This window comes from Amblyraja radiata, chromosome 3 (assembly GCF_010909765.2).
Source record: "Amblyraja radiata isolate CabotCenter1 chromosome 3, sAmbRad1.1.pri, whole genome shotgun sequence".
Classification (NCBI taxonomy): Eukaryota; Metazoa; Chordata; class Chondrichthyes; order Rajiformes; family Rajidae; genus Amblyraja; species Amblyraja radiata.
In genome coordinates, this window is record NC_045958.1 from 35,459,953 (window position 1) to 35,486,441 (window position 26,489).

A 26,489-nucleotide genomic window follows, 5' to 3' on the forward strand; every position below is an offset into this window, starting at 1 on the left:
GCCTTTGGACACATGCATTAAGGATATTGTGGTACATTGTCTTCCAGAGGGCAGAGAATGGCAGGATATTTTTTGCAACAAATGAAAGGCATACCCAAAAGAAACAATGGCACAATAGAGAAAATTCAGGACTTGAACGTTCGTCATTTGTAGAGCACATGTCTGTTTTGAGGAGTTATTTGCCCGAATGACAGCTCAGACCTCCCCTATCCACAGGGAGAAATCTCATGACTGTCTGCTTCATTTCCCTGAAAACCTAGGTGGACATATGCCCAATCATTTTGAAGGACTTAACAGTTGAGCAACCTGTAGGAGAGTGGAATAAAACCAGTATCTGAACAAAAATGTTTTGCTTTTGACCCGCAATATAAAATACATAAAGGTCTAAATTGGAGCAACAAGGTAATGTTGATGTTACATGATATTGGAAGCTCTGCAAAATTTTATTGTGTCATATTTAATCAAAGATTAAAGATGTCATAACTAAGAATGGCTCTCTGAAAACATTTTTGAGATTCTCTTCTTGGGACATTGGACTAGTGACGTGACTTGGCAGTCAACATGCAAAAGGGAGAGGGCATGAAATGACTCTGTTTTGAACATGGGTCATATTTCGTCTCCTTAACCTTGTTATTAAAGAGCTTCACCTGAAGCCTGCATTTGATCTCTGCGTCTGTAAAAGGTCCAGGCACTGTGTGCTGCAGAAGGTCCCAGCACGCTGAATGTGGCACAAGGTCCAGGAGAAAGAGCCAGGCCATGCTTGCCCCAAAAACTGGAAACCAGAGAGGAGGGTGGAGAGGGAACACAAAATTGCTGGGGAAACTCAGCGGGTGCAGCAGCATCTATGGAGCGAAGGAAATAGGCGACGTTTCGGGCCGAAGCCCTTCTTCAGACTGATGGGGGGTGGGGGGGGGGAGAAAGAAGGAAAAGGGGAGGAGGAGGAGGAGCCCGAGGGCGGGCGGATGGGAGGGTGGGAGGAGACAGCTAGAGGGTTAAGGAAGGGGAGGAGACAGCAAGGGCTAGCAAAATTGGGAGAATTCTCCCAATTTTGCTAGCCCTTGAAAATTGCGTCAAAACCTGGTAACTCTTGCATATAGACTCAGTGGACTGTTGCTTTGTATTCTGTACTTAACTGAGGATTGAACTTCTGTCATAGATTGATACAGTGTGGAAACAGGCCCTTCGGCCCAACTGGCCCAACGGCACCGTGTCCCAGCTACACTAGTCCCACCTGCAGCATTTGGTCCATATTCCTCCAAACCTGCCCTATACATGTACCTGTCTAACTGCTTCTTAAATGTTGGATAGTCCCTGCCTCAACTACCTCTTCTGGCAGCTTGTTCCATACATCCACCACCCTTTGTGTGAGAAAGTCAACCCTCAGATTTTGATTAAATATTTTCCCTATCACCTTTAACTATGTCCTCTGGACTTGATTTACCTGCTCTGGGCAAGAGGCTCTGTGCATCTACCTGATCTATTCCTTTCATGATCTTGTACACCTCTATAAGATCAACCCTCATCTTCCTGCGCTCCAAGAAATAGTCCCAGCCTGCTCAACCTCTACCTATAGCTCAGACACTAGTCCTCGCAACAATCTTATGTAAGGCAATAATCTTAGTGATCTGTACAAAAAAATATTTGATTGTATCTTGGTACACGTGATAATAATGAACCATTAAAAGATTAGTCAAGATAGACACAAAACGCTGGAGTAACTCAGCGGGACAGGCAGTAACTGTAGAGATGGAATGGGTGATGTTTCGGGTCGAGACCTTTCTTCAGACCCGAAACATCACCCATTCCTTCTCTCTGGAGATGCTGCCTGTCCCGCTGAGTTACTCCAGCATTTTCTGTCTATCTTTGGTTTAAACCAGCATTTGCAGTTCCTTCCTATACAAAAGAATGGTCAACTCGGATGAACTTTTCTTTATCATACTTTATGATGCAGCTATATAGAACAGTATTTTCCCTGTGCATAGTTGGAAATTTAAGTAACTTTAATGATAATCTCTACTTGGAGCATTGTGTGCAGCTATAGTCCCCTAATTTGAGGAAGGACATTCTTGCTATTGAGGGAGTGCAGCATAAGTTTACAAGGTTAATTCCCGAGATGGCGTGACTGTCATATGCTGAGAGTATGGAGCGGCTGGGCTTGGACACTCTGGAGTTTAGAAGGATGAGAGGGTATCTCATTGAAACATATAAGATTGTTAAGGGTTTGGACACGCTAGAGGCAGGAAACATGTTCCCGATGTTAGGGGAGTCCAGAACCAGGGGCCATAGTTTAAGAATAAGGAGTAAGCCATTTAGAACGGAGACGAGGAAACACTTTTTCTCACAGAGAGTTATGAGTCTGTGGAATTCTCTGCCTCAGAAGGCGGTGGAGGCAGGTTCTCTGGATGCTTTCAAGAGAGAGCTAGATAGGGCTCTTAAAAATAGCGGAGTGAGGGGATATAGGGAGATGGCCGGACCAGGGTACTGATTGGGGATGATCAGCCATGATCACATTAAATGGCGGTGCTGGCTCGAAGGGCCGAATGACCTACACCTGCACCTATTGTTTATTGTCTATTAATAATATACATTATATTTTCTTTTTTTAAAAATATTATTATTAGAAGCATGTACACAAATAATAGTAATAGGCCTTTTTCACGGGGCGACTTGACGCAAGAGTTAACCAGAGTTTAACATCGTGGGAACCTCGTGCGATAACAGTACGGCATTCGTGGACCACCGTGGACCACCGTGGCGCTAACGGCAGGTAATCGTGTAACTTGGTGACTCGGGAGAAAATTCAAGCAAGTTTGAATTTCTCCAAGAGTGACTTGTACACTTGTGGTTGAGCATTGCAACATTATATGAACGTAGTGGCCAGAGCGATATCCGTAATAACTCTTGCGGTTACCGTGGGAACTCCTGCGAACGGTGAACCCGGAAGCTGGACAGAGGGGACAGAAGGTGAGTAAAAATTGTCTTCTGTGGGATTGAATTTAGAAAATAAAGATTTGCATCCGCATATGGACATCAACTTATTCATGAGTTATGTTAATGAGATTCAAGAAAATAACTATAATCTTTAAAAGGGACTTTACTGAAAGGTCCCGCATTTTTATGGTCCGTGAGAAATTTTTCACATGTACTTCTTTGAGAGATACAGCTCGGAGTCCTCGCCGACTAGCGATCGATGCCTTTCCGAAGCAGGGTCCGGAACGCTACCAATCAATGTTCTCCAGAAACCCGTGTAAGGAGTGAACTGCACATGCTGGTTTAAATCGAAGACAGACACAAAAAGCTGGAGTAACTCAGCGAGTCAAGCAGCATCTCTGGAGAAAAATAGGTGATGTTTCGGGACGAGACACATCTTCAAACTCAATTCCGATTAGGATGTCTGAAGAAGGGTTCCGATTCGAATCGCCACCTATTCTTTTTCTCCAGAGATGCTGCCTGACCTGCTGACTTACTCCAGCTTTTTATGTTTTTCCTCCCAGATCTGACTTACCTGCTGAGTTACACCAACATTTTGTGTCCTTTTGTACGTATTAACCAGCATCTGCAGTTCCTTTAGACATTACCTAAGTTCAGATTTTAGAGATATAGCGCGGAAACAGGCCCTTCGGCCCACCGAGTCCGCGCCGACCACCTATTCTTATCCGGCTTCAGAACGGTTCTTCCTTCCATTCGTTTGGGCACTGACCCGACCTACCAACCTACCTCAATGCGGACATTGGACTTTTTCCCCCTGGAACTGTCCTGAAAACATATATTCTGAACTCTGGTATTTTCCTCTTCGCTCTACCTGGTGTTCTTGTGCATGTGTCGGAAGGAACAGCAGATGCCGGTTTAAAGAGAATGCTGGAGTAACTCGACGGTTCAAAATGCTGGAGTAACTCAACGGACATGCAGCATCTCTAAAGAGAAGGAACGGGTGACGTTTCGGGTCGAGGCCCTTCTTCAGACTGTACGTGGCTTGGTTATATTCATGTATAGCATTATCTGATATGATTGTATAGCACGCAAACAAAAGTTTATTCCCTGCATAGAATCATACAGCGTAGAAACAGGCCCTTCGACCCAACTTGCCCACACCGACCAAAATGTCCCATCTACACTAGTCCCACTTGCCCGCGTTTGGCCCATAACCATCTAAACCTATCCTATCCATGCTTCAGTCTAATGCGTCTTAAACATTGCGACAGTACCTGCCTCAACTACCTTAACGGATAGCTCATTCCATACACCCACCACCCTTTGCGTAAAATAGTTACCCCTTAGGCTCTCATTAAATCATTCCCCCCGAACCTAAACCTGTATCTGCTGGTCCTCGATATGAGACAATAATAACAAACCAAAGCGAGTTAGGACATCAACGGGGAGATCCTGGATAAACCCAAGGTAGACACAAAATGGAGGAACTCAGCGCAACAGGCAGCATCTCTGGGGAGAAGGAATGGGTGACATTTCGGGTCGAGACCCTTCTGATATGCTGCCTGTCCCGCTGAGCTACATGTTGTGTCTATCTTCGTTTTAATCCAGCATCTGCAGTTCCTTCCTGGCCGAACCCGATTGAAAGATGAGAGGCTGGGCGATAGAGCACTGGGTGTGACAAGGATCAGGCAAAGTAAAGAGAGGTGGCAACGTTATGGAAATGAAGCGGGTAATCCGAGTGATGGCGAGACGGTATCCTCTAATGTGTCGGAAAGAACTGTAGATGTTGGTTTGCGCCGATGATAGACACAGTAATACTGGAGACAGACATAAAATACTGGACGGGCAGCATCTGGATAAAAGGAATGGGTGACGTTTCGGGACGAGACTCTGAAGAAGGGTCTCGAACCGAAACGTCACACATTCCTTCTCTCCAGAGATGCTGCCCGTCCCGCTGTGTTACTCCAGCATTTCGTGTGTATCTTCCGTATGCTCTGTGATGGTCATCTCGCAGTCAAGTGGCAACTCTGGTCTGTAGACACGAGGAACTGCAGATGCAGGAATCACGAGCAAAACACAGAGCGTTGGACGAGCCTGACCCTTTGAGTTCCTCCATCACTTTGTGTTGAAGTCAGGTCTGGACATTGCTTGGCTCAGTCTCAGGCGCCGGCTAACTAGGAAGGTCGAGTCAAAGTCCAGCACTAACACTCAAGAAATAACGTTTGCGGCCTGATGTTCCCAATATTTAATTGAAATCATTAATAAAGTAAATAAATAGATACCGGTCTAATCAGTATCTACGGGATTGGACAGGCTAGATGCAGGAAGAATGTTCCCGATGTTGGGGGAGTCCAGAACCAGGGTCCCAGTTTTACAGTCTTCATTTACTGGCGGCGGGTGTCTGTCACTGAAACAGGCAGGTGAGATTTCACATCCACCTTGTGTGTGCCTCTCTCTCTCTCTCTCCCTCCCTCCCTCCCTCTTACACAGGCTGAGAGACTCTGCCTCTGTGAGTGTACGTCTCTTTCTCCCCCTCTCCCACACACAGTAAGACCGAGGTACTGTGCTCAGTCCATCTGTGTCTCCCACATACACAGTAAAACATGTCTCCAAATGAGCCAATTCAACCAAGGGAGTATATTTATAGTGTGTGAAAAAAAAAGTGACATCATTTGTGCCACGTGATGATTTAACAACACTTTTACAGTTCACAATGTTCATTCAAGATTTAACGGGAAAGCTCGGGAGACGGACAAGTCACTCGCACAAATAACAGAAATGCCGAGTACCGTGGGAACTCTTTATCTACCCCCCGTTATATCGTGTGATATCGTGCTAGACCACGACCACTTCACTCTGGTTACATCTTGCGTCAAGTCGCCCCGTGAAAAAGCGCTTTATGCGACAATTTAATTACAGAGTTCTTACATAGCTTCATTTTTTTTGAATTTTTTTTTAAGAATAAAGATAAAGAGAGAAAAAGATGTGAAACTATAATCTAATAAAGAGAAAAAGAAGACAAAAAAAGAAATACAAATAACAAAATTGTGGAGATAGATCCAGGAGATGTTAAGTGTAACTATTCATCCAATCCCAAACTCAGGCTTCAACACTGATCTTGTGTTAAACCAATTCACTTTATTCTAACAAATAATTCTGGTTTGTCAATTAAGACAATTTTTTCCAAATGTAAGGTCTCAGTCATTTCCATAATCCTCATTTTAATTGTGGGGGCTGCTGTTTTTTCCCAAAATTTAAGTATTAATTTTTTCGCAGTTATTAGGCTGTAATCAAGAAAATGTCTCTGACTTATCGTAAAGTTTGTACTATGTTCTGAGAATCCTAATATTATTAATTTTGGATCTGGGTCCAGTTGGTTATTGATAACTTCAGAAATAATTTTTAAATATCCGCCCAAAATTTTTGAATTTTTATATAAGTTACAAAGGTATGAGTGTTGGTTTCTTGAAATTGACATCTAACACAAAGATGGGAAATATTTGGAAAAATCCCATTTCATTTTGTCTTCGAGTAATGTAATCTATATAGTATTTTAAATTGTATCAAGGAGTGTCTAGCATTTAACGAACAGTGGTTTATATATTGTAAGCTTTCATCCCATGTGTCTTTTATTATGGGTTGAGTTAACTCGTCCTCCCATGCTCGCCTGTATGATTCTGAAGACGGAACCTCAGTATCTAAGAGGGTATTATAGATATAAGATATTAATTTATTTGTATTGGGATGTCTATTCAAACATTCATCTAGGGTTTCTGGACTTTATAGTCTTGCGTGTGTAGTTTTACATAGTGTCTAAATTGCAAATATCTAAATAAATTATTAGCATGTAACTCGTATTTCTGCTGCAATTCCTGAAATGAGAGAAAAATGCCTTTTTGATAAAGGTCTCCCACCATTTTAATTCCATGGGTTTTCCATTGGGCAAATCCTCTATCTAAAACAGATGGTTTGAAAGAAGGGTTATTTGCAATAGGGAGAAAAAGCGATAAATTACCCAATTTTAGAGTGGGTTTTAATTGTTTCCACATACGTATAACACTATGTAGGTATGTTACAAAACTTACCTTCAGCGGCGCTGTAATTCTGCCACTGGCCGTGTGCGTGATTTTGGCGCGTTTGAGGGGGGGGGGGGGGGGGGGCCGGGTTAAAACGGTGTTTTTTACCGACCTGGTCCTGAATTATATTTGTTGGAGTGCAAGTTTTTGCTAAAGAATCGTTCCTACGGCCGTTCTGTGTGTTTTAAAAAAAAATTCACCCGACAAGTTAATCGCTGGAATGATTTTAAAAGCAGCTTCTGAAGCCGTCAATGCCGACAACTGGGACGGATTTTATGCAGGACCAGGTAAAAGAAAGTAGTTTATTTTTATGTATAAAAGTGCTGCTTAAGATGTATTTAATTCACATTTTACGTTGTGAAACGGTGATTTTTCCCCCTGAAGAAGCGGCAGTGTATTTGCTGCAGATATGGGGGTATAAATTCACCACATCTGAACGTTCTAAATGGTCCCGTTCCAGTAAAACCCACTCGCAAGCTGATTTAAATGGCCATTAATTTACAGGTATTAAACATTAAATTCCTTCCATTTGGCCTATAAACCCATGACAATAAGATTTTAAAATTATGTTATATTCTGAATTATTGTGTGAATGTTATTTGGACACTTAGGCTATTTAAAAATGTTAATCTATTCTTAAGAAATGGATAGATGTTTAGGTCTAGTAATTGAATTTTGTAATTAGCTACAATTAGGTAACTAACTAATTATATGCTTTAATTTCAAGTCATCTAAGTAAGATTGTTTCATATTTGTTTCAGACTGCTTCAATCTATAATAACTGAAAATTTCTTTCAGTTCTCTTAAATTCTAAGAAAGTTATCGGCCTTTAAATGTTCTCGATCACAGCTTTTGTGTTAAGTCAATGAAAAAGCAATAGGGAACAAGATGCCAATTTCCGAGTATGAAAATGGCCATAACTTTTTTAATACTGAAGATATGAAAGTGAATTAGGTGTCAAATTAAACTTATTTCTATGCTTTATCTGATGGGATAAATTAAAGACTTAATTTTAAAAATCTCAACATTTTGTAACATTGCTACACTATCTATAATCGGATTTCATGTTTTTTTTTTGTTTTTTTTCCCCTCTAATAATTGGTAGCACATAGTACTAACTATGGACCTGTAAAAAATATAATAGTTGTACAGATTCATTGTTAAAAGGCAAGATCAGTTATGTATGAACAATTTTTTTTTTTTTAATTAACATTGCGCACGTTTGTTGGTTCATGGATGGATCGTGTTTTATTGTTATCACTTTTTTCCATCTCTATTGGTGGGTTGGATTTAGAGAATTTTATCTCAGAATTGACCAATTATCTTTTATTTTAGGCAAGCATTTCTTCTCTGGATGTCCATCTACACACAGAAAGTCTGCTGAATACCATTAATTTCCTGGAGAGCCTAATACCACATTCAGAAAGCAAGGCCAGTTCAGATGAGCCTGTTCCTGCCATTGAGCAGAGGAAAGAGGTCGTCACAAAGAAAAAGTCATGTGAGAAAACTTTGTTTTTACTTTTTGAAGAAAGGTGCTGCTCATTTTTAAATTGTTTGCTTTTAAATTCCTTTTTTTTTGTTTGTTTCCACCTAGGCTGTATTAACAAGGATGTCAGTCGTTTACAATTTTACTGTGCATTTCAAAATATTGGATGACATCAGGTTCAATTAGGATTGGGTTTACAAGTCAGTTCACTTCTCTGCTGATTATATATATATATATTTGTGTTGCCAGTTTGAGATCAGAAACGATTAAGCATAAGATTAGTTTATTTGTTGAATAAAATATTGGAGCTGCAATAATTGGTTTGAATAAGTTAATTGAGGCTAACTATTCTTCATTAGGAGGGAGAGAGATAGATCAGCCATGATTGAATGGCAGAGTAGACTCGATGGGCATAATGGCCTAATTATGTTCCAATCACATGACCTAAAACATTTAAAAATGCAACTTTATAACTTAGGGCAAAAGATAAATGGTGCTGAAAGTGAAAGTTGGGTGTGGTCTAATGTAGATATTAAAAATAGAATTCTTAGTATAGGAATACAGGCACCGGAGCAGAAGTAAACGTCAAGACCATCAGAAAAGATTGTCACGATGAAAAAAAATTCCATAGTGCATGAGATGTTATCTGAGAATATGGATCCAGAGCTGAAAGAATGGGATGAGGTGTGGTTCCATGGTCAGACTGAGACGTGAAAATGTTAAGAGGCATTGAGGTTTTTACACTAAATCAGTTTAGTTTAGAGATAAAGCGTGGAAACATGCTCCTCGGCCCACCGAGTCCACGTCGACCAGTAATCACCTGTACACTAGTTCTATCCTACACACTAGGTACAATTTACCTGCAAACCTGCACATCTTTGGAATGCAGGAGAAAACTGGAGAAAACACACTCAGCCATAGGGAGAACGTACAAACTCACTACAAACAGTACCGTAGTCAGGATTGAACCTGGGTCTCCCATGCTGTAAGGCAGCAACTCTACCGCTGTGCCACTGTGCCGTTGAAAATTAAATCTAAGTCATAAAGATGTACAATGCAGAAATGTGTTGAGCCTTTGGCCCAACTTGTCCAAACCAACCAAGTTGCCTAACCAAGCCAGTCCCGTTTGCCTATGCTTGGCCCATATCCCTCCAAACCTTTCCTATCCACGCATCTTTCCAAATGTCTTTTAAATGTAATAACTATACCTGTCTGGCAGCTCATTCTATGTACACATTACCCTCTGTATGAAAAAGTTCCCCCTTTGGTCCCTTTTAAATTTGTCCATCTCTCACCTCAAAGTATATAAAGGCAGAATGCAGTGCTGGTCAACAAGAATAAGAGAGGTCGGAGGTTGAAATTGAATGTATGAGCAGGAGAAGGCGCATTGCAGGAAAGCTGCAGTTTTTGGATAGGTAATATTTTGAGCGGACAGGATGAGAGAAGAGCCACCGCAACATTAAAATGGTCAAATTTGGAAGTGAGAACGTTAAAAACATTTCAACAGTAAATGTATTGATGCTGTCAGTGGTATGGAGATGGTCTTCATAATAGAGGATATGGGGTAAAATAATCAGCCTAATTATACACCATTCATTTCAACTTGAGGCAATGTGGGGGTCTTGAAGAAAATGCAGGAGGACAACTATGCTCAAGAACCCGGAGGATGCTGGGTTGGGATTTGGTGCTTTTCATGGCTGTGGTTGAAGCAAGTAAAAGCAGTCCCATTGAGTTACTAAAAGAGGTCAAATGCAGGTGATGGCAGTTAACTGTGTCATTGCACTGCATTTGTGTGCTTGTACCAGATGCAGAAATCTGGTTAAATAGCTTCAAGCAGGAAGCTTGAGATCATGTTTTAATAAATTAGCTATGGGAGCAAAGGGAAGGTTGTAGATGGGATGGTCCAAGGTTAGTCTGCGACCTTGAGGCGAGAACCAAGTCAATGAGAGTATTCATGATTAATTTGAGTGTACTGAAATGTTGATAATTGTAAACTTTATTCTATTTATCAATTACCAGACGTAAATGAATTGTCAGCTCAAGGTACTCGTTGCTATAATTTGAAAACAGCATAAAGAAAGTTTGACGAAGCTTAGAATTCCATTATAGTTTGGATAATTTTTAATGATTCTAATGAGTCTGCAATTCACTCACTAATTGCTTCCCCTGACCACAGAAAATATATTTGAGAAAGTCATTATTCTTTATCTTTCCTGTGTGCTTTTGGTTATGTTTCCTAGATTTTATGTTGGAAGAAGCCACATCTTCATGTTGAATATATCTTTAAGACAAGAGTCAACAAGTTTCCGCATGGTTGGTGGCTCTGGAAGGTTAGAACCCATGGGATCCAAGGAGAGATAACTGAATGGATAGAAAATTGGCTTCATGTAAGGAAGCAGAGGGTGAAGGTGGAAGGTTGCTTCTCGGACTGGAGGCCTGTGACTCGTGTGTCTCGGGCTTCGGTGCTGGGCCCATTGCTGTTTGTCATCTATATCAATGATTTTGATGTGAACATACATGATTAGCAAGTTTGCAGATCATACAAAAGTGGGTGGTACTGTAGATAGTAATGATGGTTGTCAAAAATAGCAGGATCTTGATTGTTTGGGGAGGTGGGCTGAGAAATGTGAGGTGTTGTATCTTAGGATGACTAATATGGGTAGGACCTACACAGGGAACGGTAGGGTGCTCTTTGGGCAGAGCTCTCTGCTCTGGGGAGTGTTGCAGAGCAGAGAGATCTAGGAGTGTAAGTACATAGTTCAATAGAAAAAGTGGCGTCACAGTTAGATTGGGTGGTCAGAAAGTCTTTTGACACATTGCCTTTCATCATATTAATTATAAAAGTTGGGAGGTCATATTGCAGTTGTATAAGATGTTGGTGAGGCCGCATTTAGAGTATTGTGTTCAGTGCAGGGCACCATGTTATAGGAAAGATGTAGTCAAGCTGGAAAGGGTGCAGAGAAGATTAACGAGCATGTTGCCAGGACTCGAGGGCCTGAGCTATACGGACAGGTTGAGCAGGCTAGGATTCTATTCCTTAGAGTGCTGGAGGATGAGGGGTGATCTTACAAAGGTGTATAAAATCATGAGGAATAGATCGGGTAGACGCAGTGCCTCTTGCCCATAGTAGGAGAATCGAGAACCAGAGGACGTAGCTTTAAGGTGAGGGCGGAAAGCTTTAATCGGAACCTGAGGGGTAACTTTTTCACACAAAGGATGGTGGGTGTATGGAATGAGCTGTTGGAGGAGGTTGTTGTGGTAGGTACTATCGTAATGTTTAAGAAACATTTGGACAGGTCATAATCATAATCATAATAATCATAATCCTACTTTATGAGCCATGTATGTTTTGCAACATATGAGATATTTGATTTGCCACACAGTCATACCAATAAAAAGCAATAAGATACACCAAATACATTTTAACATGAACATCCACCACAGTGACGCCTCCACATTCCTCACTGTGATGGTAGGCAAAAAAAAAAGTTCAATCACTTCCCTTCGTTGTTCTCCCACAGTCGGGGGCCTCGAGCCTTCTGTTGATGGAACGATCTTGGCTCCCGCAGCCGGCGGCCGGGCCCTCCGCATCGGGGTGATAAAGCTCCCTCATCGTGGGGGATCTCAGCTCTTTGCGCCGGGCGATCGGACCCCGGGTCGGGGCTAGTCGAACCTTCATGCGACTTTGGAGTTTCCCGACATCAGTCTCTACCCGAGACTGCGAGCTCCTCGATGTTGAAATCCGCAGGCCGCAGTTGGAGCGTCAATCATGGATAGGACAGATTTAGAGGGATGTGTATCAAACGCAGGCAGTTGGACCAGTGTAGATGGGACCTGTTGATTGATGTGGACAGTTGAGTAATTTCTACTTGACCGTCATCAGGTTATGTTCTTCTGCTTCCTTCAGCTTCTAAAAAATCTAAGCATGATGACCTGATCAACATTCATAGTTATGCAGAATTGGCAAGTCTGAACATTTTTATCAGCGATAAAAGCGAAAGAATTTCAGAAATAAGCATTGAAGGCAAGTAGTTTTAATATTTTTCAAGCTAAATTATTTATAATGTGTACTGCACCTTATAAAATGTCAAATACATTTGGGTAGGTCTTGATGCTGTGGTCATTTTGAGGAAGGCATCAACTGAAGTGACAGCAAAACTGAAGAATATTGTAGTTGTGGATGCTGAAGAAAATGCAATGTACAAGAAGGTACCATGATATACTCTTGTTAAAATAGACCTATTCACTATGCTGGGATATCTGGAAGTAATGTTAAAATGTTTTGTTTCTTCCATTGAAAATTCGAATCTGTTTTCTTTTTTAAGAAATCGAATGTTCAGATATATATTCTTTGACTATTTTGGCACTTGTTCTCTGTTTAACGGTGGAAGTTAAAAGTAAACTTTTACGTTCATTAAATCAACTTTTATTTTAAGGCTATATCCCTGACTGGAAAAGAGGTCTTCAGCTTTAACATGACTACATATGTGAATGCTACAGAAGGTTCTGCGTATACTGATCTGAATGTTGTTGATAGTTCTATTCGATTGACTGTTGGCTGTATTCAAGTCATCTTTGTGAAAAGATTTGTGTCCTCATTATTGGTAAGGAAGTTCAGTGTTTACCAAAAGTTTTATTGAAATCTTATATAATGCATTTGTGTCTTTAAACCAAGACTTGTTTTCATTGCAAGTGCACATCATTTTAATTTGTGTACTTTTTATATACATTGAATGTTGTTTCTGTTGTTGACAATGTTATTTTCATTTGAAAAGACTTTCATAAATACTTTCCAAACTGCCAGAGAAGCTGTAACTGAGGCAACTGTCCAAGCAGCTTCTGGAGTGAAGGATCTTGCAGAACGGAGCGCCAGAATGTCACTGGATATACAAATCAATGCACCTGTGGTTGTTGTTCCTCAATCTCCTTCTTCTGAAAATGTTGTTGTCGCAGATTTTGGTGTTATCATCGTACAGAACAATTTCTCAATGATTAAACAAAAAGATTATAATAATGTACCACCGATCATTGATTCCATGAAAATCTCGCTACGTGAGCTGAAATTGTACAGGTACAGAAACATAGAATATTCATAAGCAATATAAAAAATAATGTTAACTACCTCCCTATCATATTCCCGTATCATAATTTCTCCTTTTATTCCAAAACCTCCATTCTGTATCAAGTAAGCAATCTTTGATTTGTATTTGTCTTAAGTAGAGAGAGTCCAGAATTGATTTAATGCATGGAAGAAAATACTTAAATTGATGTTAAATCTATTTTGAGATGACCATTGGATACTGTTGAGTATTGGCTGGGAACCGGCATACTTGAAATATATTTAAATATCCCAAAAAATCAGTTCACATGATATTTCAAGGTTCATATGGAAAATAAATTGCACTTGTGTTTACATAGATATAAAATTATTAACAGGTAACGAAATATTTAAAATAGTTTACTTAAGATTGCAACAGAAATGCCTTTGTGGAAGTTTGTCATTTTAGCGTCTACTCAATTGCACTTTAAATCTTGAAATATAATTGCATATCAGAACCTCAGTCAAATCAGTAATTTCAACATGTTTAAGCAGATTGAAGAATTTCACAGATTGTTCTTATAACTGAAAAGTTAGCCTGGTTTTGTGCTCCTATAACTGGAGTGGAAATTAAATCCAGAATGGCTGACTCTGATATGTGTAGCAACCACAGCTTCTTGGGAGAAATTAATTTTACATGTCTAACACCCATTCAGCAATGTTCCCATTCCACCACTACCCACCCCAATCTTTCTGAAGAAAGTTGCTTTTGATTTTGCCCCTTAATAGACTCACTGCAATTTAAACAACGTTCTCTTGAAAGTGGGAATATTGTTGCGACTTACCTTGATTGAATTAATGGTCAATTAAGATAATTCATCTGTGGCATGGGACAATTTCCGATATGCTTTCTCCCCTTTTTTATAATTATATATTTGTTGTAGTCGTGCTTTTATGAGAATCAGTATTTTGATTCACCAAACCAAGTCTTGTTGATAGTTGACCGACTTGACAATTTTTCTTAGTTACAAAACTCAATCAAATTAATGTTGAACATTGTGGATGAAGTATATTGAGTGGTTTTTATAAATGTTGCAAGTAGCTAAATTGATTTGTACATGACCCATTGAAATTGAACTATTTCATATTTATTCTCTTTAATAATTTTAAGAACAAATAGGTTTAATTTCTCTTTCTGAACATTTCTAATTTAATCAGGACAATATGTGTGGATGAGATTTTTCACTCGGAAATTTTATTGCTCCAGCCGGTAAATCTGGAAGTTGTTGTTGAACGTAACCTGGCTGCAACTTGGTACCATGAAATTCCAGATATTAAAATTCGTGGAAGTCTAAAACCTTTACATGTAAGTACATTTATCTTCAAACTTTTATTTTGATTTCAGAATGAAAATGGTTGCCAACAATATCTCAAAATTTTGAGTTATTTGGAAGAGGAACATTGAAGATCCACAAACCTGCCTTCATCGATGCGATGGTGGGGGAGAGAGTCAAAAGCTTCTAATTCCCGGGCATGCATATCTTTGTCCTGGACCGAGCACATAGATGCAATACGATACGATATGATAGAACTTTCTTTATCTCAGGAGGGAAATTGATCTGCCATAAAACACAAGATACATGAAATTAAAGTGACGAGTGGAAAGGATTGGGGATGTGCAAATATTGGAGGGGCGGGGGTTGAGGGGTCAGTCTACTCCATGACAAAAGGGGAGGAGTTGGACAGTTTGATAGCCACAGGGAAGAAGGATCTCATGTGGCATTCTGTACTGCATCTTAGTGGAACCAATCCATTGCTGAAGGTATTACTCAGGTTGACCAGTGTGTCATGGAGGGGGTGAGCTGCATTGTCCGAGATGTTCTGCAGTTTGAGGAGCATCCTCCCCTCCAAGATCATCTCCCATGAATCCAACTCCGCTCCCAGGATAAGGCCAGCCTTCCTGATGAGTTTATAAAGAAGATGGGAGATCATAAAGAAAGCCCATCAGCGTCTCTACTTCCTTAGAAGATTGAGGAGTTTTGGTATCTCAATGAATACCCTCTTGAACCTCAACAGGTGTACTGTAGAGAGCATATTGAAAGGTTGAATCACGACCGGGTTCGGACCCTCGCTTGCCCAGGAACAAAGATGATTGCAAAACGTGGTGAATACTGCCCAATCCATCACCAGTACTGATCTCCCCACTATCGAAGGGATCTACAGGAGTCACTGTCTCAAAGGCAGACAACTTGAGAAACTCACACCACCCTAGCCACGCACTCAATCCTGCCATTGGGAAAAAGGTTTTGGAGCCTGAAAACTCTAACCTCCAGGATCTGGAGCAGCTTTGTCCCTACAACCAATTATTCACATCCTCCAAATAAGCTCCAAACTGCACAAATTGCATAGGGCATTGTTTATTTATATATATCAATACTTTTATTTTATTCACCTTTTATAAATAATGTGTATTGTAAAATATTAAGCTATAAGCATAAGTAATTTATATTTTCACAGATTGGGCTCAGCCAGGAAGATCTAATCATTATCTTGAAAACTCTCAACGAAAATTTAGGTGATAATTCAGTTGACTCTGTGGCTGTTCAAGGTGATATAAAGGACAATTCAGATGAGAAACCAAGTCCCTCACAATCTGCTGCAGGTTTGTTCTTTATTGTTGTGTTGGTTTTGAAATAATTGACTTATTCTTTGCTTGGAACCTTAACAGAGAATTGTTGTCATTTTCCACAGATGTTGACCAAACACAAGGCACAATTCATAAACTAGCATCAATACTCGGATATTCTTTAAATCTTTTTGATGAATCACAACAGATATCTTCCAGTCTTGATTTTTTCCATGAGATTTTCATTGTTTTTTCCTTGAATTTCTCTCCTCCCCCTCCCCCCCCCCCCCCCATCCCCCACCGTGGGATTTCATGCCATTTGGATCTGAACTAATAGACTCGGAGACCTCCAAGTTAAATAACCTTCTTGAGATAAAACTATATGATTTCAATCTGTTAAATTACAAATAAAGTACTATTGGAAAATAGATTCTTAAAATTTGAAACCCAATAATCCCTTGAGCTTCCAAACCATAACAGATTCAAAGAATAAACCTTTTATTTATTTATTTTTAAATAATTTGCGGTTGAATAAATCTGCAAACTTACTTGTGACCACCTCCTGCACTCTTGGTAATAGATCTCCTATATTTTTGCATCATTTTCTGTTACCTTGTGTGTATACTCTTGGCCACACTTAAAGAATAGTTATCTTGAATGAATGAATACTTTACTGTCACATGTGACAAGTCACAGTGAAATTCTTTGCTTGCATGACCAAGATAAGCAAATAGTTGCCACATATAGGGCACTGGCAAAGTTACAAAATGTCCCGCGTCAGGTCCACCTTTGTTCTCCCACGCCCCCCCCCCCCCCCCCGACTGCGGTCCCCCACACGGGGTCCTCCTTAGTTCTTCCATCTTAGTTGTTAGATTGTTGGGCGAGTCCAGAACCAGGGGCCACAGTCTTAGAATAAAGGGAAGGCCATTTAAGACTGAGGTGAGAAAAAAACTTTTTCATCCAGAGAGTTGTGGAATTCCCTGCCACAGAGGCCAAATCACTGGATGGATTTAAGAGAGAGTTAGATAGAGCTCTAGGGGCTAGTGGAATCAAGGGATATGGGGAGAAGGCAGGCACGGGTTATTGATTGGGGAAGATTCAGCCATGATCACAGGGCTCGAAGGGCCGAATGGCCTCCACCTACACCTATTTTTTTATGATTCTATTATCAAAATGATCTACACATGACCATTTGCTTCAATTACGTTTTCTGGATGGATCAATCTCAGTTCGACCACCTTTTTTTCAATGCAAAGAAACAGATATATTTTAACCAACAGGAAAATAATGAAAATGTTGGATTACCCAAATTCAAATTAGTGAAACAGTGTGGAATGGATAGAGTGAAGAGAGGGTTGCTCCAATTACTGTTGTCAGTGGTGGCAGGGACCAGCAGATGAGTGCAGAGACCAGGCTGATGATTGTGCTATATTTAGCCCGAATTGCTAGGGCGATAATGTATCTTTACTTCCTCTGGTTTTTCCCACCGTCATGAAAGTCATTCTTTGGATGAAATGAAGAAACTGCTAAGAGCCCAAGATACATAAAAGACAATGGATCGGAGAACACTCTTGCTCTCATACTAGATAGTTGCACCCCAGAACTACCAATATCTCTGACCAAAGGTACACAAAATTGCTGGAGAAACTCAGCGGGTGCAGCAGCATCTATGGAGCGAAGGAAATAGGCGACATTTCGGGCCGAAACCCTTCTTCAGACCTACTGCTGCACCCGCTGAGTTTCTCCAGCAATTTTGTGTACCTTAGTATTCAACATATCTTTCTTTAAAAGCAACCAGAGGGCATTTACACTTCTAATCAACATGCAGGCAATCAATTCCAAACATAATAAGGCGGCTGAAGCCTGGGACTCCACTGCAATATCTCTGACCAAGCAGTTTCAGTCCAATTACCACACAATTACTTCTATGCTAGGCGGGATGTGCATAATAGACTTGGACAGATATGGCAAGGTTCTTTTGTTAAAGTGATTGGTAAATTATTTTGATTTCAATAAAAATGTAATAAGCACATGCCCACTTTGCATTGTTGTTACTAGCTAATTCGAGTCATGGAAAGTCTAAACAAAATTCTAATGCCACAATAAATTTTCTTTCAGGAAGAACTGTGGTAATTGCTGCCGTTGTCGAAACACACAAACCTGTAAAACTTAAGACGACACTGAAGTTGGACTTCAGTTTGGATGAGCTTTCTTTAATACTCTACAGTCGACCCTTAAGCCCGGTACTGCAGTTTTTGTTTTTGCAATGTTCTAATATCTGCCAGAATTTTGTCTCAACACGGGTATTCCTGAATTTATCAAATGATTGCACTCACAGAAAACACTTTAAACAAATGCATTGAGGGTATTTGGTTCAGTGTACGTTGCACCCAATTCATTATTGAAAAATAGTTTGTAAATCAAAGACAGTCCCTGAAAAGATCAGTGATATTGTAGCGAGATCAGTGCGGGTAATGTGAGGGGCGAGTTAGTGAAAAGACGAGTGACAGATAAGGAGAGTGAAATATGAAGCTGCTGGGGAGGAATAGGGGTGGAAGCGGACAACATGGGAGTGGAGGAAGAGGGACTTGGGCACGGGCAGTACGAAGGAGGGGAAAGGATTTGGGTGACTGAAACGTGAAATGCTGTTTTTCCAATTTGCATGTGACCTTACTCTGGCAATGCAAGAGGCCAAAGACCAAAAGATTGATAGGAAATGGGAATTCAAATGGTTAGCAACTGGCAGATCTAGCATGCCTTGGCAGACAGAGCATGTGTTCGGCAAATGTTCGCCTGGCCTGCAGATGTAAAGGGGAGCCCACTTTAGAATCATTTTTCCTGGTTTACAAATGGTCTTGACCTTCAATACAGGTGCACATTTTCAATAAGAATTGATTCATTTTTGAGTTATTGCGAGAAACATGTCGCAAAGGCCTTGTCCCTGTCTTAGCTGCTGCTAGACAGGAAAATGTTTCTAGATATGTTGCTATTTCATAAGGTGACATCAGATAATTTTTGCTTGGCTCCATACCCCTCAATACTGATGTCAGTGGGTTCATTCAACTTTAGCACTACCCGCTCAATTAGAGTGGCTTCTCAGTTTGATGAGATGGGATTGCCGAGTGTGGACATCGTGGATGGCTGCCTGAGCAAGAGGATTGCAGCTGTTCAATGCAGCAGATCATTACTTCAAGGGTAATTAGTAATGGACAATGGTCTTGTCAGTGATGCCTTGCTCCCGAAAAATGAGCATATATAAAACACAGTAAAATCCAGGTCTAGATGTCCATCATGTTTTTTTTACATGGAATGCAGTAGATGAATATAGAAATGATTCACAAAACACAGGTGCCTTGTGTGGAAGCAGGCCCTTCGGCCCAATTTGCCTACACCGACCGACATGTCCCTGCTATACTAGTCCCACCTGTCTGTGTTTGGTCCATATCCCTCCAAACCTGTCCTATCCATGTACCTGTCTAACTGTTTCTTAAATGTTGAGAAAGTCCCTGCCTCAATTACAAACTCTGGCAGCTTGTTCCACACACCCACCACCCTTTGTGAGAAAAGTTACCACTTGGATTCCTATTAAATCTTTTCCCTTTCACCTTAAACCTATGTCCTCTGGTCCTAGATTCGCCCTCTCTGGGCAAGAGACTATGCACCTACACGATCCATTCCTCTCATGCTTTTATACAACTCAGTAAAATCACGCATCATCCTCCTGCGCCGCAAGGAATAGGGTCCCAGCCTACTCAACCGCTCCTTACAGCTCAGACCCTCCAGCCCTGGCAACATCCTTGTAAGACTTATCTGTAAACTTTCCAGCTTGACAACATCTTTTCTATAACATGGTGCCCAGAACTAAACACAAAATGAGCATATATAAAACACAGTATCATGTGTTTTAATAGGATGTCAACAAAATAGAGAGAGTACAGAGGAGATTTACTAGAATGTTGCCTGGGTTTCAGCAACTAAGTTACAGAGAAAGGTTGAACAAGTTAGGGCTTTATTCTTTGGAGCGCAGAAGGTTAAGGGGGGACTTGATAGAGGTTTTTTAAATGATGAGAGGGATAGACAGAGTTGACGTGGAAAAGCTTTTCCCACTGAGAGTAGGGAAGATTCAAACAAGGGACATGACTTGAGAATTAAGGGACTGAAGTTTAGGGGTAACATGAGGGGGAACTTCTTTACTCAGAGAGTGGTAGCTGTGTGGAATGAGCTTCCAGTGAAGGTGGTGGAGGCAGGTTCGTTTTTATCATTTAAAAATAAATTGGATAGTTATATGGATGGGAAAGGAATGGAGGGTTATGGTCTGAGCGCAGGTATATGGGACTAGGGGAGATTATGTGTTCGGCACGGACTAGAAGGGTCGAGATGGCCTGTTTCCGTGCTGTAATTGTTATATGGTTATATGGTTACTCTAAATGCGGCCTCACCAACGTCTTTTACAACTGCAACATGTACTCCCAATTCTAAACTCAATACTGATGGTCAATGTGCCAATCGCCTTTTTGACCACCCTTTCTACTTGCGACTCCAACTTCAAGGAACCATGCACCTGCACTCCAAGATCTCTCTGGTCTACAACACTCCCCAGAACCATACCATTCACTGTGTAGGTCCTGCCAATGTTAGACTTCCCAAAATGCAACAACTCACATTTCTTTGTATAAAATTCAATCAAGCATTCCTCAGCACACCTGGCCAATCGATTAAGATCCTGCTTCAGTTTTTTATAACCATCTTCTCTATCTGCAAAACCACGCACTTTTGTATCATCTGTGAATTTGCTAATGTTGCCGTGTATGTTCTCATCTAAATCATTGATGGCAAAAAGTAACAGGCCCAGCACCGAACCCTGAGGCACACCACTAGTCACAGGTTTCCAGTCCGAGGAGGAACTTTCCACCATCACCCTCTGCTTCCTTCCATGAAGCCAATTTTATATCTACAGTGCCCTCCATAATGTTTGGGATAAAGACACATCATTTATTTATTTGCCTCTGTACTGCACAATTTGAGATTGTAATTGAAAAAATCACATGTGGTTAAAGTGCACATTGTCAGATTTTAATAAAGGCCATTTTTATACATTTTGGTTTCACCATGTAGAAATTACAGCAGTGTTTATACATAGTCCCCCATTTCAGGGCACCATAATGTTTGGGACACAGCAATGTCATGTAAATGAAAGCAGTCATGTTTAATATTTTGTTGCATATCCTTTGCATGCAATGACTGTTTGAAGTCTGCATTTCATGGACATCACCAGTTGCTGGGTATCTTCTCTGGTGATGCTCTGTCAGGCCTGTATTGCAGCCATCTTTAGCTTATGCTTGTTTTGGGGGGCTAGTCCCTTTCAGTTTTCTTTTCAGCATATAAAAGGTATGCATCAATTGTGTTCAGATTGGGTGATTGACTTGGCCACTCAAGAATTAACCATTTTTTAGCTTTGTAAAACTCCTTTGTTGCTTTAGCAGTATGTTTGGGATCATTGTCTTGCTGTTGAATGAACCGCCGGCCAATGAGTTTTAAGGAATTTGTTTGAACTTGAGCAGATAGGATGTGTCTATACACTTCAGAATTCATTATGCTACCATCAGCAGTTGTATCATCAATGAAGATAGGTGAGCCAGTACCTTCAGCAACCATGCATCCCCAGGCCATAACACCCCACCACCGTGTTTCACAGATGAGGTGGTATGCTTTGGATTTTGGGAAGTTCCTTCTCGCCTCCTTACTTTGCTCTTGCCATCACTCTGATATAAGTTAATCTTCGTCTTCTTTGCTATGCCTTTTTTCCAGAATCGTGGTTGCTCTTTTAAGTACTTCTTGGCAAACTGTAACCCGGCCATCCTATTTTTGCGGCTAACCAGTGGTTTGCATCTTGCAGTGTAGCCTCTGTATTTCTGTTCATGAAGTCTTCTACTGACAGTGATCATTGACAAAACCACACCTAATTCTGAAGAGTGTTTCTGATCTGTCGGACAGGTGTTTGTGGGGGGGTTTCTTTATTATAGATATTCTTCTGTCATCAGCTGTGGAGGTCTTCCTAGGCAAGCTCACCAGTGCTCTCTTTCTTCTTAATGCTGTTCCATAATGATTTTGGTAAGCCTAACAGTTTTATTCTTGTCTCTCAGTCTCATAATGGCTTCTTTGACTTCCATTGGTACAACTTTGGTCCTCATGCTGATAAACGACAATAAAGGTTTCCAAAGGTGATTGAAAAATTGGAGGAAAGACTAGGTGCTGAGAGCTCTCTTATACTTGCATTAAGGAGGCATTTAAACACACCTAAGCAACTACAAACACCTGCAAAGCCATGTGTCCCAAACATTATGGTGCCCTGAAATGGGGGGACTATTTCCATGCGATCTAACCTCCCAGAGCAGCCTACTATGCGGAACCTTGTCAAATGCTTTGCTGAAGTCCCTATATACAACATCTACAGCTCTGCCCTCATCGACAAAACTCAATTAGATTTGTGAGACACGACCTACCACGTTCAAACCCATGCTGACTATTCCTAATCAGCCCTTGTTCATCTAAATGCCTGTATATCCTATCCCTCAGAATACTCTCGAATACCTTTCTAACTACCTGACTTTCGGTGGCGCCATGGAGCAGTAAGAGGCGCTGCATTCAGCTCCGCTCCCGAAAAAGGCACTAAAAGCGCAAAAAAGCCTGTAAAAGAAAACGGGACCGATTCAAAAGCACTCACCGGGGATGCCTGACGTCGCGTAAGTGACGTCATCAGAAATCGCCGCAAACTAACGGGGATACCGGCACTTTTAAATGCCAAAACGGCATCTACCTAAAAGACCCCTGACAAGATCTTTAACCGGACTCCGGCTCGCTCAAGAGTTGGAGAAAACGCCTCAAACAACTCCAGAAGGATCTGAAGAAGAAACTGAAGGATGAAGATTTATTACTGATATGGAAATAAGAGTAAAAGAACAAGAACAATCTCTAAGAGAAGCTATGACAAAGGACTTTGCTGATATGTTGCATAAAGAAATGTTCTTGCTGTTGTCTCAGCTGGGAAAGTTAGAAACAAGATTGGATGTCGGGAATAAGGATATTGTCATCTGCAAATTTGCTAATGTTACTTTGAATCCCTTCATCCAAATCATTGATGTATATTGTAAATAGCTGCGGTCCCATCACCGAGCCTTGCGGTACCCCACTAATCACTGCCTGTCATTCTGAAAGGGACCCGTTAATCCCTACTCTTTGTACTCCGAATCCCTACTCCGAATGGCCTACTCCTGCACCTATTTTCTATGTTTCCTGTCTGCCAACCAATTTTCTATCCATGTCAGCACTCTACCCCCAATACCATGTGCCCTAATTTTGCCCACTAATCTCCTATGTGGGACCTTATCAAATGCTTTCTGAAAGTCCAGGTACACTACATCCACTGGCTCTCCCTTGTCCATTTTCCTAGTTACATCTTCAAAAAATTCCAGAACATTAGTCGAGCATGATTTCCCCTTCGTAAGTCCATGCTGACTCGGACCGATCCTGTCACTGCTATCCAAATGTGCGGCTATTTCATATTTTATAATTGACTCCAGCATCTTCCCCACCACTGATGTCAGGCTAACTGGTCTATAATTCCCTGTTTTCTCTCTCCCGCCTTTCTTAAAAAGTGGGATAACATTAGCTACCCTCCAATCCACAGGAACTGATCCTGAGTCTATAGAACATTGGAAAATTATCACCAATGCATCCACGATTTCTAGAGCCACTTCCTTAAGTACCCTTTGTATGCAGACCATCAGGCCCTGGATATTCATCAGCCTTCAGTCCCATCAGTCTACCCAACTCCATTGCCTGCCTAATGTGGATTTCCTTCAGTTCCTCCGTCACCCTAGATCCTCTGGCCTCTACTATATCAGGAAGATTGTTTGTGTCCTCAATAGTGAAGACGGATCCAAAGTACCTGTTCAACTCATCTGCCATTTCCTTGTTCCCCATAATAAATTCAGCCTTTTCAGTCTTCAAGGGTCCTACTTTGGTCTTAAATAAATGTTTCTCTTCACATACCTAAAGAAGCTTTTTCTATCCTACTTTATATTCTTGGCTAGCTTACCTTCGTACCTCATCTTTTCTCCCCGTATTGTCTTTTTAGTTATCTTCTGTTGCTCTTTAAACATTACCCAATCCTCTTGCTTCCCGCTTATCTATCTTTGCTACGTTGTACTTCTTCTCTTTTATTTTTATACTGTCCCTGACGTCCCTTGTCAGCCACGGTCACCCCTTACTCTCCCCTTGGAATCTTTCTTCCTCCTAGGAATGAACTGAGCCTGCACCTTCTGTATTATTCCTAGAAATACCTGCCATTTTTGTTCCACTGTCATCCCTGCTTGTGTATCTTTCCAGTCAACTTTGGCCAGCTCCTCCCTCATGGCCCCATAGTCCCCTTTATTCAACTGCAACACTGATACCTCCGATCTACCCTTCTCCCTCTCCAATTGTAGATTAAACTTGACTATATTATGGTCACTACCTCCTAATGGCTCATTAACCTCAAGTTCCTTTATCAAATCCGGTTCATTACATAACACTAAATCCAGAATTGTCTTCTCCCTGGTAGGCTCTAATACATGCTGCTCTAAGAATCCATCACGAAGGCACTCTACAAAGTCCCTTTCTTGGGGTCCAGTACCAACCTGATTTTCCCAGTCTACCTGCATGTTGAAATCTCCCATAACAACCACAGCATTACCTTTGCTACATGTCAATTTTAACTCCTGATTCAACTTGCACCCTATGTCTAGGCTACTGTTTGGGGGCATGTAGATTAGTCCCATTAGGGTATTTTTACCATTACAATTCCTTAGTTCTATCCATACTGACTCCACATCTCCTGTTTCAATGTCACCCCTTGCAAGGGACTGAATTTAATTCCTCACCAACAGAGCAACCCCACCACCTCCGCCCACCTGTCTGTCTTTTCGATAGGAGGTATACCCTTGAATATTCAGTTCCCAGCCCTGTCCCTCTTGCAGCCATCTCTCTGTAATTCCCACATCATACGTGCCAATTTCTAACTGAGCCTCAAGCTCATCCACCTTATTTCTTATACTTCGCGCATTCATATACCACACTTTGACCTCCGTATTCACGTCCCCCCTCGCACCGCTCGCAATTGGCCCTGACCTTACTCTTTTATCCTTTCTCGAACTTTCCTTCCCGTTAATTCGAGAATATTTTGTGACTTTTCCTGAGTCACTTCCCCTTCAACTCCATCTTTATACTCCCAATTTTTCAATCCCTCCCCCCCCACCCCCACTATTTAGTTTAAACCCACACGTGTAGCCCTAGCAAACCTGCTGCCAGAATGTCGGTCCCCCTCCAGTTAAGGTGTAACCCGTCCCTTTTGTACAGGTCACCCCTACCCCAGAAGAGATCCCAGTGGTCTATAAATCTAAATCCTTGCTCCCCGCACCAGCCCCTCAGCCACACATTCAGATCCCCTATCTCCCTGTTCCTGTCCTCACTACCACGAGGTACTGGAAGCAATCCAAAGATAACCACCCTAGAAGTCCTGCCTTTCAGTCTTCTTCCCAACTCTCTGAGCTCATGTTGGAGAACCTCCTTCCTCTTCTTCCCGATGTCGTTTGTGCCTACGCGCACAATTACTGCCGGCTGTTCACCTCTCTCTCTCTCTCTCTCTCTCTCTCTCTCTCGAGGATTTTCTGAATTTGGCTCGTGACATCCTGAACCCTGGCACCAGGGAGGTAACAGACCATACTCGCGTCTCGCCTGCGCCACAGAATCTCCTGTCTGCTCCTCGGACAATGGAGTCACCCACCACTATGGCTCTGCCCGACGTCGGTCTTGCCGGTCGAGTCCCATCTCTAGGATTTGAGCCACCGACATGTCCGCCGCTCGGACTGGAAACATCGTCTCCCCCGACAGTTCCCAAGAGGACGTACCTGTTTTCATTAGGCACAGCCACCTGGGTCTCCTGCACTCCACGATTACCACCCTTTCTCTCAGTCATACACCTTCGTTCTTCCCGTATCCTCGGCGTAACAACCTCACTGTAGGTCCTGTCCAGGAAACTCATTTTCCAGGATGGCCCTGAGGTCATCCAGCTGCTTCTCCAGTGCCCCAAAACGGTCCTTCAGGATCTGAAGCTGGACGGACTTGCCACAGTTGTAGTGATCAGAGGGTCCATTCGTGTCCCTGGACTCCCACATTCTGCAAGCATCACACTACCTCATCTGTCCTGTCATGTGTTCACCGCGTCCCGTCCTCTCGGGTTTTTTGCGTAGCCTCCTCTCCTCAACCTCCTCGCCGAAGAATCTCGAGCCAAAG

General features: G+C 41.6%; 1 protein-coding gene and 1 long non-coding RNA gene across 4 annotated transcripts in view; one reads left to right on the plus strand and one right to left on the minus strand.

The window, feature by feature from the left end:
• vps13a (vacuolar protein sorting 13 homolog A) overlaps window positions 1-26,489 on the plus strand; it is a 346,213-nt gene that overhangs the window by 143,604 nt on the left and 176,120 nt on the right. Inside the window, exons 29-36 of one of the 2 annotated variants that reach the window (XM_033017572.1) lie at window positions 8,348-8,505; window positions 12,401-12,517; window positions 12,599-12,702; window positions 12,930-13,097; window positions 13,269-13,564; window positions 14,750-14,897; window positions 16,049-16,193; window positions 18,276-18,400. In XM_033017572.1, coding sequence (XP_032873463.1) covers window positions 8,348-8,505; window positions 12,401-12,517; window positions 12,599-12,702; window positions 12,930-13,097; window positions 13,269-13,564; window positions 14,750-14,897; window positions 16,049-16,193; window positions 18,276-18,400 — 1,261 coding nt within the window. Of the gene's footprint in view, window positions 1-8,342; window positions 8,506-12,400; window positions 12,518-12,598; window positions 12,703-12,929; window positions 13,098-13,268; window positions 13,565-14,749; window positions 14,898-16,048; window positions 16,194-18,275; window positions 18,401-26,489 lie in introns of both variants that reach the window. The other variant, XM_033017571.1, reaches the window with a different exon arrangement.
• Window positions 6,434-25,281, minus strand: LOC116970913. 2 transcript variants are annotated; one of them, XR_004411352.1, is made up of 4 exons: window positions 25,272-25,281; window positions 23,522-23,525; window positions 7,120-7,125; window positions 6,434-6,557 (listed from the first exon to the last, which is right to left on the minus strand). It is a non-coding gene; the product is annotated as an uncharacterized LOC116970913 (long non-coding RNA). The 2 variants fall into 2 exon arrangements; XR_004411353.1 differs by lacking the exons at window positions 23,522-23,525; window positions 25,272-25,281 and adding exons at window positions 7,712-7,721; window positions 22,115-22,124.